Here is an 18,941-nt window from a genome sequence, read left to right as displayed (position 1 = left end):
TCTCTTTATTGTAGCCCCTGGGGAGAAAAAAAATATGCATGGGGGAAGCATTGTTCTCTCCATAAGCATTACTTTTGCATTGACTATGATTCTAGGGCTCTTATCGAGTCTCAAAATCCTTCCTCTTTTTGGTGTTCCAAGCATGGATATAGAGTTCACTTTGTGAAAATAATACCATCAGTAAGGATAAATCACCAGGTCATCGGATGGCAAGATGATATTCAACTTAGGCTATGAAGAGGATCTTAGGTTACTTGGCATTTTATATTGGTATTCATCATGGTCTGATTTACGTTCCCTGTGCAATTTTTGGTATCTTATTTTTCCTTAGATTTTTCTTAGTTCTCTGCGGCTGCTTTAATATATCAATGGAAGACGGCAATTTTACGATCATTCCATAGTTGAGATTAAATAAAAAAAACTAATTTTTTTTAGCTGAAAGTAAGGAGCGACATTAAAACTTAAAACGAACAGAAATTACTCCGTATATAAAAAGGGTTGTCCCCTCCGCAATCCCTCGCTCTTTACGCTAAAGCTTTTAATTGTTTTAAAAAATAGAATTGTGGCAAAGAGTCAAACTTTAGCGTAAAAAGCGAGGGATTGCGGAGGGGACAACCCATTTTATATACGGAGTAATTTCTGTTCGTTTTAAGTTTTAATGTCGCTCCTTACTTTCAGCTAAAAAAAATTAGTTTTTTTTTTATTTAATTTCTGAACGTTTTTGAATTAATGCATGTTAGGTTTTGGCTCTCCGCACATAAATTATTAAAATGCAATTTGTATATTAATTCTTTTTTTGGCTAAATGGCTTTCTCTTAGTTTTGATCAGACGATTTTGAGAAATAAGGGGTGAAGAAGGAGGCCTAGTTGCCCTCCAATTTTTCGGTTACTTAAAAAGGCAACTAGAACTTTTAATTTTTTAACAAACGTTTTTATTAGTAAAATATATTCGTAACTTAAGAATACACTTACGTAACAAACTTTCATATTCTTATATTTTTATTATGTATACGAGGGGGTTTGTACCCTCGTTAAAACCTCACTCTTTACACTAAATCTTAAGTTTTGTCCCAATTCTTTAAGAATGACCCCTGAATCAGAAAGGCCGTAGAATAAATAGTTGAAATTACTAAAAATACTTTAGCATAAAGAGCGAGGTATTTATCTCCTCCTCAATACCTCGCTCTTTATGCTAAAGTATTTTTAGAGCCCCTCATATGCGTAATAATCTCTGTTCGTTTTAAGTTTCAATGCTACTCCTTCCTTTCAGTTGAAAAAACGTTGTCATGTTTATTTTTCATTGTTTTCTTATAGTAATGCTAGAAAATCATGCGCCCTTTTCCTTGAATTTTTCTTCCCCCATGACAGATTCCTCCAAGGAAAGATCCTCCAACATAGCCCCCTCCCCTCGGCCCCACCCCCAAACAAAATAAAATCCCCCTGAAAACGTCTGTACACTTCCCAATAACCATTACTATATATAAACACTGGTCAAAGTTTGTAACTTGCAGCCCCTCCCCCAGGGATTGTGGGGGAGTAAGTCACCCCCAAAGACATAGTTATTATGGTTTTCGACTATGCTGAACAAAATGGCTATCTCAAAATTTGATCCGTTGACTTTGGGAAATAAAGAGCGTGGGAGGGGGTCTAAATGCCCTCCAATTTTTTGGTCACTTAAAAAGGGCACTAGAACTTTTCATTTCCGTTAGAATGAGCCCTCTTACGACATTCTAGGACCACTTGATCGATACGATGACCCCTGGGAAAAAGAAAAAAAATAAATAAATAAACACGCACCCGTGATTTGTCTTCTGGCAAAAAATACAAAATTCCACATTTTTGTAGATAGGAGCTTGAAACTTCTATAGTAAGGTTCTCTGATACGCTGAATCTGGTGGTGTCATTTTCGTTAAGATTCTACGACTTTTAGGGGGTGTTTCCCCCTATTTTCTTAAATAAGGCAAATTTTCTCAGGCTTGTAGGGTTAGACTAAACTTGATCAAACTTATATATTTAAAATCAGCATTAAAATGCGATTCTTTTGATGTAGCTATTGATATCAAAATTCAATTTTTTAGAGTTTTGGTTACTATTGAGCCGGGTCGCTCCTTACTACAGTTTGTTACCACGAACTGTTTGATTCAGTTCTACCAATCTAACAAACTTTTATTTTTTTAATTCAGTGTGCAGTATTTTTAGATGGAAAATGCATTAAATATTCGTAGAAAACTGTTAAAAAAGGGACAATTTTCCTATTTTTCTAAAGTAAATTTAGATCCTTCTCCAAAAAAGGTTTATTTAATATCATGATTCTGGCTCAGTGAAAGGATAGATCTGAGACTAATGAATCCAGAGACGTAAGTATGTAAGTATGATGTGAGTGCCTCGTCTTGTTGGTGCAAGTTACAGCTACAGGATTGTCGCGAAGTCACTTGTTTCTGAGCAAACGTGTATCTTCAGGAACCAGGTGCAAAGCTAAGAGTTAGTTACTATTAATCAGAAATTATTGTTTTGATAATTTACCCGTGTAAAAAATCATTTTTAGCAAATACATATTTCCATTGGCCTAACAACAACAGTTTGTCAAAACTATAGGGTTTTCCTAAGTAACATCCAGGATAATAAGGATAATCCTTTGAAATTGGCCCAGGAAATTTAAATGTTAGGAGAGAATGTTGGAAAAAGAATTGGTGCAAAATAAAAAAAAGTTCTCCACCTTTTCTAGGATTTCTACAGCTTTTCCGGGTTTTGTCTGGTAAATACGTCACGTGATACTCTCCTTAGATCTGAAAGTGGTTATGTCTGCTTCCTTCAAATTCTTCTTGATAACAATTTGTCTTACAACTTCCACATTACGAATGACAAATACATTAAAAGTTGAAGTCGCAAAGAATCTGGGTGTCCTACTTAAGCTGAAATACACATTCCTTAAACCTACCCAACGGCTTTTTTTCTTTACCTTGATCCAATCATACATTGCTTATTGTCCTGCTACATAGATGTCTACATTCCAGTCGCACTTGCGCATTATAGCGTCTCTTCAAGAGAAGGCAAGACTAGTTGTAGAGGTTGCAAATACATCAGCTGTCAAACCCCTCTGAAACATATGTTCAGTTTATGTCCTTGTATGTGCTTCTTTTACTTTCGCATGGCTGCAAGGGACACTTGCAATGGTCTTTCAACCTCCTATTTTGGCACTTATATTACTTAAGTTGATCTTACAAAATAAGAATCCCTGCATCGCCTTGCAATCGGTCTTATTTTAACCCTCTGGTGGCTTCTTCAAGAGCATCAAATACGCTCCAAGCTATAGCACAGGGCTGCCGTTCCTTTGGAGCCTTCAAAAATTCGGTTGTTGATCTTTCAATGGTTAATTTTATCTTCAAATTGGTATATATGTATTTTTCCCCTTTTTTCCTTCCTTTTATTTAGTGAGTAAATGTTTCAAATTGTATGTGAATTTATATGTTTAATAATCTAAAAGTTTAATGCTTAAAAGTCTTGTTTCATGATCCTCTTCCTTTACAGGTCATGGTGCTGTTATGGGGATTTATGATTGCTTTATTGAATCATTTTGTTGTTTTTAGTTGAAATATCTTTTATTTTAAATCTTATCCTATGGCTGGATTTTTTACTTGAGAGTCTAAACATTATTTTTACAGCATAAGCTAAACTAACAGCCCAATTATTTTAAAGTTCATGCCTTACTTTTTTTTAAATAAAATATGTCCCATCGTTGTTTTTTATTTTTACAATTTCTTCAGTGTTCAAAATGAGTTAGATTTTGGAGATATCTGAAGATCTTATTTTAAACATGCTATCTTAAGGTTAAACCATATAAATTTATTTCAAGGTGACGCTATCTTAGAGGCCTTTCTGATTACATTGATGCACTGCATTTGTAGCCAGGAAAAGAATTAGAGTTCTGCTGCTTTCAACTCCACGGAAATGTTTTTAGAAGACCAACTAGATTATTTTAAGAAGTAAGAAGGTGCACCACAAACTTACTTGCCTTTCAATGTTTTCATCCATGACAGAAACACAATGAGCTTCAAATATATACAGCAGGAATGGCCAAAGGTAGGCTCCTAGAAAGTAACACTGGAATAAATGGTTTTGTAATACAGGCCTATATGCCCAGGCCTTTAAGAACCAAGATAGGTTCAGATATTCCAGTTAATGATATCACACAAGTGTGACAAAGCTGAATTTTAAAGACCCAAAGGATTATTTATACAGATGTACAACTTGGCACTACCACCTTCCATCTCAAAATTTTGATGGTCAAGAAGGGGATAGAAATTTTTTTGTTAAAGTTTGACCTTGTCAGGTGCACCAATTTACCTAAAACTTTATGGGGGAGGGAAAATGATTTTTTTCAATTACAATAGAAAAAAAAATATTTTTTTAAACCTAGGAGGGGGGAAGGTTAAATCATGAATGAAAATACCAAAAAGAGTGTTTTTCAAAGTCTAGGGGACAAAGCGCCTTCCCCCCACTCTGCCCTCCTGAGCTTTAGAGGTTAGTTTTCAATCATATACATCTTATTCCCTACTAGGAAGTTCTTTGTTTGTCCTTCTGTCTGTTCTATTACCTGATTCCTATGGATTCCTAATAAGAGGACCAATAGGGCTGAAACTTGACAGGTACAGCCCTCTCTGGCAGGTAAAAGTCAAGTGAGGAGGGCTGGAGGTGGAGTAATTTATTGTGCTATAGAACTTTGCACTGTGTTATAGCACTTGCATCATGTTTTTACAAGTTTTAATAGTTTATATAAATGTTTAAATATGTTTTGAAAGTTGATATATGTTTGATTTGTTTTAAAATTAGGCGAACAGAATTAAAGATTACCAGTGCTTTAATGGGTCAAAAATGTTCAAATGTCTTTTAATAATGTAGGCTGAAAACCATACCTCTTTGTCAGGCTATCTAGTATAGAGAGCCTAATAGGTAGAACAGTAGAACTAATTACTAAATGTATGGACCAATGGCCAGAAACTTGATGCATACAACTCCTCATGGCAGGGGAGTGTTAAAAGGAGGGAACCAATTGGACTAAAACTTTAAACATATTATCTTCTCTGGGAGGCAAAGATTAAAAAGAGCATATGGGGGTGGATTAGAGAGGGGTAGTAATACAGTAGAAGCAGGTCAAGCAGAAGATAGAGGAGTTGTGGAGGAAAGAAGCATATTGTGCTTTGATGAAGCACTAAAAGCATGAGTTTATACCATTTTAGTAATTTAAATAAAAATTTAGACATGATTGATGTGTTTTGAAATGTTTAATAAAAAAAGAATTTACAATGCTTAAATGTGTAAAAGAACATGTTTCAATTTATATTAGATCTCTTAATGAAGTTCTCTAGCACACAGATTACCCTTTTGGTGTTTAAAAATTTTGCTTTTGTAGCAGGAAATGGGAGTAAGTTGGCCAACCACAGCAAAGCTGGGCAGTTGGCTAATACATCAATAAAAGAAATACACATAGGAAACTTCATTGAAATCTATAACCAAGGGTATCATGGAGTAGTTAAATTAAGCCAAAACAGAATAACCCTGGTAGTTTAAATAAAAACACTAGTTTTATGAACAGTAGCACATACATTACTTAGGGTATGATCCTGTTTTTGATGAAAAAGATTAGTATCATACACATTATATAGGTTAGCTTGTAACTGTACAGCTGAGAACCTTTCTAACCCAGGGTATTATTCCTAAACTGCAACTTATGCATATTTCTTGCTTGCTCTTTTTGTACAAATTAGTAAACAATTTATTTTACTCTTTAGAAAGGTATTTGGAGCTTTATTTATAAAATTGGTATTTATGAACAAATTACTATCTAGTTCCTCAAATTATTATGGCCACCATTCCAGACTAGAAGAATTCCTTTGTTTATTAATTTGCAGGTTGACTTTGGCTTCTATAGTTGAAGGATTGATGATTTTTTTTTTTGGGGGGGGGGTTCTATTATTTCTGATGTTTATTTTTTTTTTAATAGTAAACTGATTATTTGAAATAAAGTCAATTTGAAAAAGAAAATCTGCAAAATTTTGTATAGCCTTATAGTCAGGGGCCAGCCTATATCTGGATGGATTAGAGGTAGGGGGGGGGGGGTGTTAGTGCTGGGACACAAGTATGACAACAGTTTCATTATATTTGGAAAGATAATTAAATAACACATTTCTTTTTTACCAATCTTGTTTCTGCCCTATAGGCAAGACCCTAATTTGTGCTTTAGACTAGTTTCAGGAAAGTTCCACTAGTTTATCTAAGTTCCCTTTGGAGGGGTAAGGGTGGATTTAATATTCCAAAAAACCTTCCCCAGGAATGACTTAGGCTTTGAACCTATTCCTGAAAGTTTCATTTGCCTAACTGAATTAACTTTGGCCTAGGTTACTTTTGAAGATATACAATATGAGTGAAATTATATTTTAAATACTAATTCCAGTTTTCACTGGTAATTTCTGTACAGTAGGAAGTCAAAAGGTTTTTTTCACTTTTACTTTCAAGTTTAAACTAATCAACTGTTTGAACAAAACAAACATCCAGTTTTACCTATATTAACATTACATATAGAGCAAAGCAAATTAGTCCATGAGCCTTATGGGCAGTGGGGCAAGGTTTGTATTCTGAATGGTTGAATTGTTATTTGATGTTTGTGACCTACTTTTGGGTCACAATTTTGCTGATTGGTTAAGCCTTGTTTGTTATCTTTATGATGTTTTATCACTGCAACTCTATTTTTGACAGAAACTGGGCAGAGTCAATAGAAGAATCTGTGGTTTTAAAAGTTTGAAAACAAGATATTTTAGTTTTTTGTGAGTTTTTTGAATTACTACATATAGCTAGGTTCTGATGATTGCATATTGTTTTTATGTCATTATTCATTCACATTATCTACCCCTAACATTTCTCTCAGCTTCAGAACCATTCCCACTTTTTTATGCATTTTTAGACTTGTTGGAGGGGGATTTTAGAAAGCTAAAAAATGGATGCACTTCTCTAATAATGGCAAAGAAACAATACACAATCATCAGAATCTTGCTATATGTAGTAATATGCATTTTAGACAACTTGTGATAAAACTAGATGAAACTGCAATAGTATCAGTGTATCTCCCTTCTTTTTCCAAAGGACCAGGTATTTAGTGGTAGGGTCCTACCCTGAAAAATAATTAATACTGCAAGGCTATCTTCAAGATTTTAGAATCTTTATTGTACCTTTTCCATCTTACTGTATCTTTCATAGCTGTTGGGTTTAGTAAGCTCTCATTGATTTCCTCTATGGATAAGTGTATTGAAAGTCACCTTTAATTATTCCTCTTACTATAGTTTTATTCTTTTGTCTTTATAGGGATGTTGCAGTGTGGTGATGGATAAAAGCTTTATAGCCTTATCTTCACCTTGTAGATATAAAAGCATATTCCTTCTTTCATTCGTAACTTCAAGCTCAAATTTGGAATTCTTCAATATTTCTTGGATTGACTTTGTAATTTCAAAATCACAGGGGAAATATTTTCTATTTTCCTCTATAATAATTTCTAATAGCACTAGGCTAAATGTTCTTGTTCTGTGATGACGCACTGTGTATCTTTGTTGTAGACTGCTTGGGGAGTTGTAGATTTCCTTTGTTTATGTTTTGTAGTTGGCCCTGTTTTGCTGTCTGGGGACAAATCTCTCCTATTTGTGCCAATGTTGGTATTCTGTTCTAGTATTGGTACTACTGATCCATTTTCATGCACAACAATACCTTCTATTTACATTGGATTTTTATCTGTCCTGAGCTCTTCATCATTGTCATTAGAGGGCAAAGATGGTAGCTCTCTTCACTGAGCACAGAACATTTGTTTATTATTGGAATGGTGTAGCTTGGATAAGTGGGAGGTACAACATAGCTATGAGGGATGAGCTATGGATATGACTTATAGTTACACTTGTTTGAGCTGAGCTTCTTTGAATATCACCTGGAGTAAAAATTCATACACTTTGTAGGTTAGGAAGCATACCAATTAGAAATTGAGTGCAAAGGGGTTGGAAATTTTGGGTAGGACGATGTAAAACCTTGTCAGGTAATTGAAACATTCATCTAAAATCACAAATGTCTAAATTTTGAACATAATAAAAAAATTTCAATAAAATCGCCAATACTCACAAGAAAATTGTAATTCAAAGAGAAATATCGGGCTTGAAACAATGCCGAGCAATTTTAAAAACGACGCTTAAAATGAGCCCTCTAAGAATAGCAGATTTAAAAAGAGATGACACTTTAATTAAAGTTCAAAAACCTAAAATGACTTTAGGGCGGTTTTCGTGACTATTCCCTGAAACACTTTACTGCTCAGTCAGACGGCTTGAAAAGCGAAAACTGCTGGACTGCAACAACGAGAAATAGAAAAGCAAAGACGACGCTTGGAGAATAAAAACTAGTGGAATACGTTAATTACAATGTAAGATTTGAAAATATTTAACAGGGATTTGAGTAATTCAAGAAATATTTATAATGGGTGATAAAAAGCTAAAGAACCCAAGCAGAAAGGCTGCCACTTATTGTCTTGATTTTTCTGGAATCCTGGCTTCCAGATTATGAGTTTAAGTTCACTATCTAGGTTGCCTGCACTTTGGAGTGTAAACTGGCCCTCTTCATTCCTGCCACAATAATCTTCTTTCCTGTAGCCATTTTATTATCTTTATTGTAGCCATATGCTTCAATATTCTTCGGCCTGTTTGAAAATTGCGCCAGAGATGTAGTTCCCAGCTTCAGTTTCCAAAAAAGTGAAAAGGATCTCTAATCGCAAAAACCTGAATGGAAAGTTATTCTGATCCGTTTTTATCCACGAAAACACATGGAAAGTGAAACCCAAATGACGACTTTGGGCTTAAATTACCTGGATTATAAACACCCAAGTTCATTTTAACCCTCAAGTGTCATTAGTGGGCTATCTTGGATTTATATGCACATCTTCCTTTTATCGCCATCTTCAGTGATTAAAATAAATAAATAATAAATTTAAAACTCTAGAAAGCAACTGTTAAGCCGAAATTTTACTTCAAAGAAAGTTGATTTCGTATGTTACGCCTAAAATCTGTCTTTATTCATGAGAATTAATTATAAAAGCTGGTGATTAGTGAATATGGTTAGGAAAATGGGGCAAATTTTTGGTCAACGTTTGTTTTACGAGTGAAGAACATGAGAACGGTGAAACAATGCATCTTTAGTAAGTAGCACTTGTGAGGAATCATGATATATGTGAGTGAAGATTCAAAAAATGAAGATTAAAAAAAGCGCTAGAAAAATTAGAAAATTTGATGCTCGAGGGAAATGAAGAACATATTGTATTTGGCTTTTGAATGTATATAGCTGATCTTCATTGAACAGGGCAACGTGATAGGGGATTTTGAACTTATTTTATAAAAATTGAACAAACTTTATTTCCTAATTTCTATAGCGCTAAACTATGGATAAACTTTGTGCAAAAACAGGCAAAGCCCGGGCACGGTGTGAAAAAAAGTTTACTCTTAAACCAATGTAAAAATGGGATAAGTCTTAATTTGGTTCAAAAGTCAGCTATGTCTCAATTCAGTGAAAAACGAGCTTAAGCTTGATTTGAGTCGAAACGACCTTAGTCCCGACACAAAGTGAATACAAGCTGAGAGACATTGCAAAGTGATATAATTCTCGACTCGATCAAGAAATGATAAAAAACGACCTAATTCCAAACTATAGACTGACTCGGTGCAAAAAAAGCTAAGCTCTGTCTTGGTGCGAAACCGAACCAAATCCAGAAAAGGTACAAAAGCACAAGTTTGGACTCGATACGAAAACACAATATACTAATACTGCTAGTGCCAACAAATCACTGCAGTAGTAAGCCGCCTGACGCCAACACACCTATACACGCTCCTCCACCATTGCAATCTATTTAAAGCCTCCCTCTTTACACCCTCCCAAGAGCTTTCCGTATCCCTTTAATCCTTCCTTACGACATCCTCCCACTCTATTCGGGGATGACCAAATTTTTATTTGGCCCTAGTCAATTGGCCAACATGAACTATCTTTGGCAATCTGTCATCCTTCATCCGCAGAACGTTTTCAAGTTATGTTAACCTTTTTCTCATTATAGGCCTAGAACGCAGGATTAAAACACATTTTTTTTTGTACAGCTTACTGTTTGAGACATAGTCAGTCAGTCGGTACCCAAAATAATAATGTAGGCAATATCTCTGGAAAACATCTATCAAATCTTCCTCCGTCTTTTGGAGCGCAGATGCTTCAGAACCATACTTGACCCTTTTTTCACACTAGCTTCTAATATTCAGTCTTTCTGCTTTCAAGTCGTGAGCAAAGGAGTTCCTTTCTTGTCTGGAGTAGCTTTCGTGAGTAGCTTACTTCAGATTGCCATTCTATTCAAGGTATTGTTCTCCGTTTTTTGTTGTTCTTATTTGGTCTTCTTTACATTAGTCTCTATTGTTTAGTAGTGTGAGCGTATTTAGTAACTGTAGTTGGTTGGCCCCGCTTGACCTTTCAAGCTTGTTTGCTTTTCGCCGGTAGGCGAAGTATGAACAATGATTGATTTAGTGAAAAAATGTATCTCCGTCCCTTTTCCTCTATACAATCTATTGGCTAACTGAAACTTTCGAATGAAACAGCCTTTTTCGTTTTTGTACTAGCAATTTTAGGGGTTTGACGGGGCCTGTTTTCATATTAAAATTGGAGTTAACTGATTATATCCATTTCTTATCGGAGATCACCATAGAGATGAGCTAAACATTAAAAATAATATCATGGAGGATATCACAAGCGGTATTTCGTCAACAACTCGATGCCTGTAACCTGTAGGACCTTTTCTCCTACCAATTTACTTCAACGTTGGATTTGTATCGACCGTCTCAATTATAGAATTTCGAGAAAGTTATTTCAAAATTATTAATTTATATATGTCTAAAAATTAATGAAATCCACACTGTGAAACGACCATCAATTTTACAATTAGTATTGGTGCAATTGTCCAAGGAAGCCATTCAATGGGTTAAATGAATGTCGAAAACCGGTAAAGTAAGGGATTGTTAAAAAAAAAATCTTCTTTGGGAACTTGGTGGATTTAGGTAAGGTGAAATTGTTGTACCACCACTGGTTTGCTAAGCTACTGTCAAAGGACAAGTCAGTAGGACAATCTATGTTCAACTACGCTATGATTGTCCCTGATTTACACTCCCTTACTGATTCTCCCTTTGAGATCAGCTTAGTAACCAGTTTTTGAGCAATTTTTCAAAAGCATGAAAATGTCAGACTAAACATTTAGGCATGAGTGACCCAATGGTCTTCCAATGGCCAGATCAACTTTACATTTTTTTGTGAAAAATACTTTTTTCGTATAGAATTTGAGAGGCTATCCCAAATGTTCTTCAGAATTTTTTTTTTCAAACTCAAGAATGTAAGGAAACATCAAAACAAAAATCACAGAAATATCTTCTGCCTAATGATTCAAATGATTCATTCTGCCTGATGAATTCAGGACCAGCAATTAGCCTCCAAGCGCTTCATATAAGCCCTTTCGGAAAGCGAAGAACAATTCAGTGACACGGCCCAGTCGATAAAAAAAACAAGAAGAAAAACAATAATTTAATTCATCAACGAACAAATAAAAGAAGATATTAAAAAGGGTAAGTTCCAAAAACTTCAACAATTTATAATTTTAGTAATCAGCCAAAAGTAAGCAGAAATCATAGCCTACACCATAAATTAGAGAAATTTCATAAACATAGGACAACGTAGATATAACATAAATATATACATAGATATTGTAAGTTATTAAAGAAACGTCAAAAGCAAGATTTCTCAAAGAGGTTCGCTGAAACCGAAGAGCTCTTTGAAAACAATGAAAATATAATTGCCTTCATTTTTAGCGTTTTAGATGGTGACGCATTGATCTATAGGAAATGGGTAGGCGAACTGTTACTGCTAAGATGTAAATAATTAATAGAAGACCTTAAAAAGGGACGTTGTTTACCATTATTAATTTATAAAACAAGGGCACCTATTGGGGAAGGAAGCACGTTACCCTCTCTGCCATTAGACTTCGAAAAATATCTCTTTATGGCGTTTTCGTTAAAAATAATCTTTTTTCGGCATTTCCATTGAAAGAAGTTAATAAAAAATTACCCCCCCTAGATTTTTAAAAACACACTAACCTCCCCCCTCCTCAATAAACTCATGGATTGCCAACATTGGACGAGAGCAATTGATGAATATACACATGCCTTGGTTGCTATTGTTTGAAAAATAAATTAATTCTGATGAGACTTTTCTTTTTTATTGTATAGTTGTAATTTGTATAAGAAAAAATCAACTTCATAGCTGACTTGCTTTAACATGTCTCATCACTTAATTTTTATTAACCCTTTCTTTTTTTTAGCCCTTTTACAATTCTGAAAAAACTAAATTGATTTTTTTTTTTCGTATTTAGAACTTGGAAAGAGATCCTGGCTGAAATATCCATAAGTTTCCTGATCTGAAACTCTTTTCCACGCGCATAGACATAGTCCCAAGACTTTTAGATTGGACAAAAAGACCTCAGGGGAAAAATGACTTCGTATTTGAAGTCTATTATTTCAAATACGTAGCTTCAGACCCAAATACGGTTTTCAACAGGATCCTTAGCAGGAACAGAAGGGGAGAGGGGGAATCTCCTAATAATCTATGCGTGACTCCACCTTTTCAAAGTTAATGTATTTCAATTTTCTTCATACAAACGCTAGGTATACATCTGTTTGCTCATTTCTTTTTCTTTATATCTCATCAATAGACCTATCTGATTTCTGCTTAAAAAGAAAAAATATTTGGATCTATCACAACCTATTGAGTGAAATTCAATATGTGGGAAAAAATTATACTGTTCCAAAACGAAAGATAAAAAACACAGCACCATTTATTACAGTCGAATTAATGCGTTTAGTGGACAATTGCTTTGAACTAGTAGTATTAGTGTCATAACAAAAACAGAGCACTGAAAAACAACGGAATATCATATCTTTATACGATCTATTTGCACTATTGAATAAATAAGGCCTATATATGGGCAATTGGTTAGCATACTGTATGTAACATGCGTTTAATAGGGTAAGATATGGTAAACCTCACATCAAGCTAAAAGACAGAAATGATGATTTCATGTTCTTTTCTTATGCTGGTGGTACACACAACATAACATATACAAATCATTATAGCTATAATAACATCTAGAGACAACTATAGTTTATATTCTGATAGGTATACAGTATCTATTATTTGCATACATCAAACTTCTACCAGGCTATACCAATTTAGTTTATTGTTTGGTATATTGACTGGTAGAAGATTTTTCAAGATTCTCAAAAGGAGAAAAAGAGCTTCCTACCGAAACTGCGAAATTTAAGACAGTATGTGCCTTATCCCGCAACACATTCTTAGCCACTTTTTTGAAAGATTTTGCTCATTATAAAAACCCAGCCCACTGGCCATCACAAAATAAATTTTGGGGGACCGGAGGACAGACTGGGTAAAGATAGGAGCTCACACAAGTGAAACTATAATTGAAGTTGCAATTATTGTCCCAGAATTCTTGGCCTGAGACTCGATAACATATGGCAAAGAGTATTCTATCACCAGCCTTCATCTGTGGAACAGGAATAGAAAATTCGAATTTATCAGTAAGGCCATCACAAGAATTCGGAACGTACTCAGCAACATTGTCCCGGAAGGTTTTCCATTCGTTAGTTGTATATCTTACAACAACACTTTTATAATATCCCTTATTTAAAACACGGATGATACCTTTGATCAAGAAGGACTTTTCTATCACAGCCGTTTCCAAGCAAACATTTCTATTTTTGACTTTATCAATAAAATCCGGTAACGCTCCCGGGGTAGCAAAATTGGCATTTAATTTCTGAGGTTCATCTCCCACTTTTACATTTTCTACGTTCAAATCTTCTTCTGAGGCATCCAATTTTATATCCAAGTCTTGAAAAGCCGACTTGGGTATATTAGGTATTCCATCTAGAAAATGTCTGACATCAGCTAAATCTAAGCCCATTGCATCTGCAAAACGCACAATTTTTTTCTGACCAGGAGTACCAGGAGGAGTTTTCCAAGTTCTTAGAGATGAGCTTCTTTTCATTCTCTGTTTTTCCTCGTCATCACTTGAATCAGAAAAATTTGAGTTTTCATCATCATCTGCAGCTATACCGCTATCGTTACAAGATCCGCAAGCATCAGGATGATCACTTAATTTCAACATTGCATCACCATTTACTTGCAAGTTTTCACTCCTTTGCTCAAATTTAGTCAGATCAGCATTGTTAATATCATTTATCACACTTGGAAGATTCTCCAATTCAAGGTTATTTGGTTCTTGCAATTCTGATGAAAGTTCTGTGTCAGGCTCACTATTGTCAGAAAGACACTGTGTCTCTTCTGATGCATGAAGAAGAGAGGAAAAATCCTCTTTTGCAGATATATCAGCAAGAAAGTTTATTTGTCTGTCAAAAACAAAATCGGGTTCATCAGTCGCAATATTTTCTGAGAGAATGCAACCTCTTTGTACATCCATATCTCCACTATCATCTGGTATTTGTTCAGGAACAGAAAAAAGTGGAGAGGTTGATAGACTTCCATCTTCGCAAATGAATGTGAGCTCGTCGTCACTTTCCTGAAGTGTATCGGAATCCATGCTTTGCCCCGAGTCTGAATTCACAGAAGAATGCGGTGGCAACGTATCCTCGTTTACTACAACATCACTGTTTAATGAGTCGCTGTCCTCCTATTAAATAAAAGAAAATATTAATATTTCAAAGATATCAGGGTATAATAATTAGAAATCAAAATTTATAATGCCAATTTCCTCAGAATGATTCAAAAGTTCCAAAAAATAAAAACAGCTCAAAGGACAAGGGTACTAATCTTTGAAAATGGCAAATTCTTCAGGGATAAATTTTAGTTGAAAAGGTGGGTATATTGTAGCTAGTTAAAACCGATAGTTGAAGCCCCCCCTCTTGAAAATCCCTCCAAGGAAAATTCCCCCGCACGCAAAATTGAGCAGACACAGAGAGGGTACAAGATAGGTACCTCAAAATGTCAATAAGATGTTTTAAGGGGTAACGAAAGGACCAGATATGAAAAACAGTTTTAGAGCAGGGACTGGTTGGTCTCCAATCACTTACAATTTACAAAAAAAGGAGCAGACCTCTCAATTGCCGCATCCTCTAAATTTCTACAGCCATGAGGGAGAGGTTCGAGATATGGAAAGGGCCGTCCCTTCCCATATAGAATAAATACTGCTCACTTTGGGGTTTAGTGTTACTCTTTACTTTCATAATGACAACGTAGACCAGAAATACTCCCAGAAATCAAGAGGGATTAAATATTGATTTCTACATCCAAACCTCCTCGCCCCTTCTCTATAACTAATTTTGTATTTTTCTGAAAGCTCAATGAGAGTTAGTGTGTTTTGGCATTAAAATGTACTCTTTGAGGCATCTGCCCCACCCCCTGTCTAACAACAAAACAAAATGAGGGAACCCTATGAGTAGAGGTTTGAAGCTGTCATCTACAAATGTTTGGAATTATTCGCTTTTCACAACCAACAAAGACAAAATGTGTTTTGATTATATTTGTACTTCCTGTCAACATTTTCCTAAGATCTCACCTTAAAACTCTAAGCTTTTTCTTGGAGATCCAGGATGAAACATGCCCTCTATTCTGAATAAAAAACTTTATATGTTAACAATGAGCAACTTGCATAACTTATAACCCTTACACTGGGTACTATGGGAAGGGCGGGGGTATTAACCCTGGAGGCATAGTTATTTGACCTTTGAACAATTTTGAACAAAATGGCCATCTAAAAATTTTCATCGGATGCATTTGAGGGGAAAAGGACCCGGGGAGTGGTAGCTGCCCTCTGATCATTTTTGAATCTTAACCTCCCATGGGGACTGTGGGGAAGTAAGTCGTCCCTAAAGACATAGTTATTAGGTTTTTCGACTATGGCATATAAAATGGCTATCTCAGAATTTTGATCCGGTGACTTTTGGGGAAAAATGAGCGTGGGAGGGGGACTAGGTGCCCTCCAATTTTTTTAGTCACTTAAAAAGGGCACTAGAACTTTTAATTTGCGTTAGAATGAGCCCTCTCGCAATATCCTAGGACCACTCAGTCGATACGATCACCCCTGGAAAAAAAAAAAAACAAAAAAAAAACAAATAAACACGCATCCGTGACCTGTCTTCTGGCAAAAAAAATGCGAAATTCCACATTTTTGTAGATAGGAGCTTGAAACTTCTACAATAAGGTTCTCTGATAAGTTCTCTGTTCTCTATTTTCGTTAAGATTGTATGACTTTTAGGGGTGTTTCCCCCTATTTTCTAAAATGAGGCAAATTTTCTCAGGCTCGTAACTTTTGATGGGTATAACTGATCTTGATGAAAGTTAAATATTTAAAATCAGCATTAAAATGCAATTCTTTTGATGTAACTATCGGTATCGAAATTCCATTTTTTAGAGTTTCGGTTACTATTGAGCCGGGTCGCTCCTTACTACAGTTCGTTACCACGAACTGTTTGATTAAATATAAAAAACAAGTTTTTTTTAACTGAAAGTAAGGAGCGACATTAAAACTTGCAACGAACAGAAACTATTCCGTATATGAAAGGACTGTCCCCTCCTCAGCGCCCCGCTCTTTACGCTAAAGTTTATTGTTTTAAAAAGAAGAGTTGTAAGCAAGAGTCAAACTTTGGCGTAAAGAGCGGGACGATGAGGAAGGGACAGTTTCTTTCATATACGGAACAATTTCTTTTCGTTTTAAGTTTTAATATCGCTCCATACTTTCAGTTAGAAAAAATTGTTTTGTTTATTTAATTTCTGAGTGTTTTTGAATTAATGCAGGTATTGATTTTAGATCACTGTTCATGAATAATTAAAACGGAATTTGTATATTAACTTTACTTTTTTTGGGTAAATGGCTTTCTCAAAGTTTTGATCGGATGATTTTGAGGAAAAAGGGGGCGCGGGAGGAGGCCTAGTTGCCCTTCAATTTTTTCGGTTACTTAAAAAGGCCACTAAAATTTTTAGCTTTATTTACGAACATTTTTGTTAGTAATAAATATACGTAACTTACTGATTAATTTACGTAACAAGCTTCTATATTCGTATATTTTTATTACATATATGGAGGGGGGGGTTTCGTCCCCTCGTTAATACCTCGCTCTTTACACTAATGTTTAAATTTTGTTCCAATTTCTTTAAGAATGACCCCTGAACCACAAAGGCCGTTTAATCAGAATAAATAGCTCTTTTGAAATTACTAAAAATGCTTAGCGTAAAGATTGAGGCATTGAAGTGAGGACGATCCCTCTAATATATGTAATGATTTCTGTTTATTTTAAGTTCGAATGTTGCTCATCACTTTACATAGCTTTACAAATAATAAAAAATAAATTCTATTGAGCTGTTTTTGTGAACTTTTCGGATTAAAATATGAAAAAATCTATAAAAGCAGCAACATGAATCGGAATATGTGGCTTCATTTTTATATACACAAGGGTCTTCCAGAAATTCATTCGAAATCAAGAAATAAGTAACAAAAGAAAATTTTTGATTTGAAAGCCACACTTTTAACTATTCCCACCATAATCTTGGTTCAAGTTGAGAGACATGCAATAAATGACATATATCGATCGCAAATTTTGTCGGTCTGTCGGTCTGTCTGTCCCAGTTTTGCTACTTTAGGCTCTTCCAGGTAAACTAGGACGATGAAATTTGGCAGGCGTATCAGAACCAGACCAGCTTAAATTAGAAATTGTCGTTTCTCCAATTCGATCATCTGGGGGGAGAGTGGAGGGACGGTTAAATTGGAAAAATTAGAAAAAATGAGGTATTTTTAACTTACGAACGGGTAATCGGATCTTAATGAAATTTAATGTTTGGAAGGATATCGTGTCACAGAGCTCTTATTTTAAATCCCGACCGGATCTGGTGACATTGCGGGGAGTAGGGGGGGATCTAAAATCTTGGAAAACGCTTAGAGTGGAGGGATTGGGAAAAAAACTTGGTGGGAAAAATAATCACAAGTCCTAGATATGTGATTTGACTTAACCGGAACGGATCCGCTCTCTTTGGGGGAGTTGGGGGAGGGTTAATTCCGAAAAATTAGAAAAACGAGGAATTTTTAGCTTACGAAGGAGTGATCGGATCTTAATGAAATTTGATGTTTGGAAGGATATCGTGTCTCAGAGCTCTTATTTTAAATCCTGACCGCATGCGGTGACATTGCGGGGAGTTGGAGGGGGGACCTAAAATCTTGGAAAACGCTTAGAGTGGAAGTATCGGGATGAAACTTGGTGGAAAAAATAATCATAGTTCCTAGATACGTGATTGTCATAACAGGAACGGGTCCGCTTTCTTTGGGGGAGTTGGGGGGGGGGGCAATTCTGAAAAGTTAGAACAAATGAGGTATTTTTAACTTACGAAGGAGTGATCAGATCTTAATGAAATTTAATGTTTGGAAGGATACCGTGTCTCAGAGCTCTTATTTAAAATCTCGACCGGATCTGGTGACATTGGGGGGAGTTGGGGGGGAGCCTAAAATCTTGAAAAACACTTAGAGTGGAGGGATCGGGATGAAAATTGGTGGGAAAATAAGCAAAAGTCCTAGATACGTGATTGACATAACCGGAACGGATCCGCTGTCTTTGGGTGAGTATTTTTAACTTACGAAGGAGTGATCAAATCTTAATGAAATTTCATATTTAGAAGGACCTCGAAACTCGGATCTCTTATTTTAAATCCCGACCTGATCCAGGGTTATTGGGGGGGGGAATCTTGGAAAACGCTTGAAACGGAGAGATCAGGATGAAACTTGGTGGGAAGAGTAAGCACAAGTCCAAGATATGTGACGGAAACAA

The 18,941-nt window shown here is 35.5% G+C and overlaps 2 protein-coding genes across 6 annotated transcripts in view; both read right to left on the bottom strand.

Annotated features, from left to right (window-relative positions):
* The window catches only part of LOC136033796 (protein IMPACT-like), a 29,313-nt gene extending 21,039 nt beyond the window's left edge, over positions 1 to 8,274 (bottom strand). Inside the window, exons 1-2 of the mRNA XM_065714710.1 lie at positions 8,155 to 8,274; positions 4,009 to 4,088 (exon numbers count right to left, since the gene is read on the bottom strand). Of these exons, the coding sequence (XP_065570782.1) occupies positions 4,009 to 4,032 (24 nt within the window). The 5' untranslated portion in view covers positions 4,033 to 4,088; positions 8,155 to 8,274. The remainder of the gene's footprint in view (positions 1 to 4,008; positions 4,089 to 8,154) is intronic.
* A 3,333-nt stretch (positions 8,275 to 11,607) lies between these two features.
* LOC136033795 (glycogen-binding subunit 76A-like) overlaps positions 11,608 to 18,941 on the bottom strand; it is a 52,337-nt gene continuing 45,003 nt past the window's right edge. For all 5 annotated transcript variants that reach the window (XM_065714707.1, XM_065714705.1, XM_065714709.1 and 2 more), the window contains one exon: positions 11,608 to 14,800. In XM_065714707.1, coding sequence (XP_065570779.1) covers positions 13,475 to 14,800 — 1,326 coding nt within the window. In that variant the 3' untranslated portion in view covers positions 11,608 to 13,474. The remainder of the gene's footprint in view (positions 14,801 to 18,941) is intronic.

Source organism: Artemia franciscana, chromosome 12 (genome assembly GCF_032884065.1).
Source record: "Artemia franciscana chromosome 12, ASM3288406v1, whole genome shotgun sequence".
NCBI lineage: Eukaryota > Metazoa > Arthropoda > Branchiopoda > Anostraca > Artemiidae > Artemia > Artemia franciscana.
Note: the sequence above shows the minus strand (reverse complement) of the source record. Positions and strands in the feature narration are given on the sequence as shown.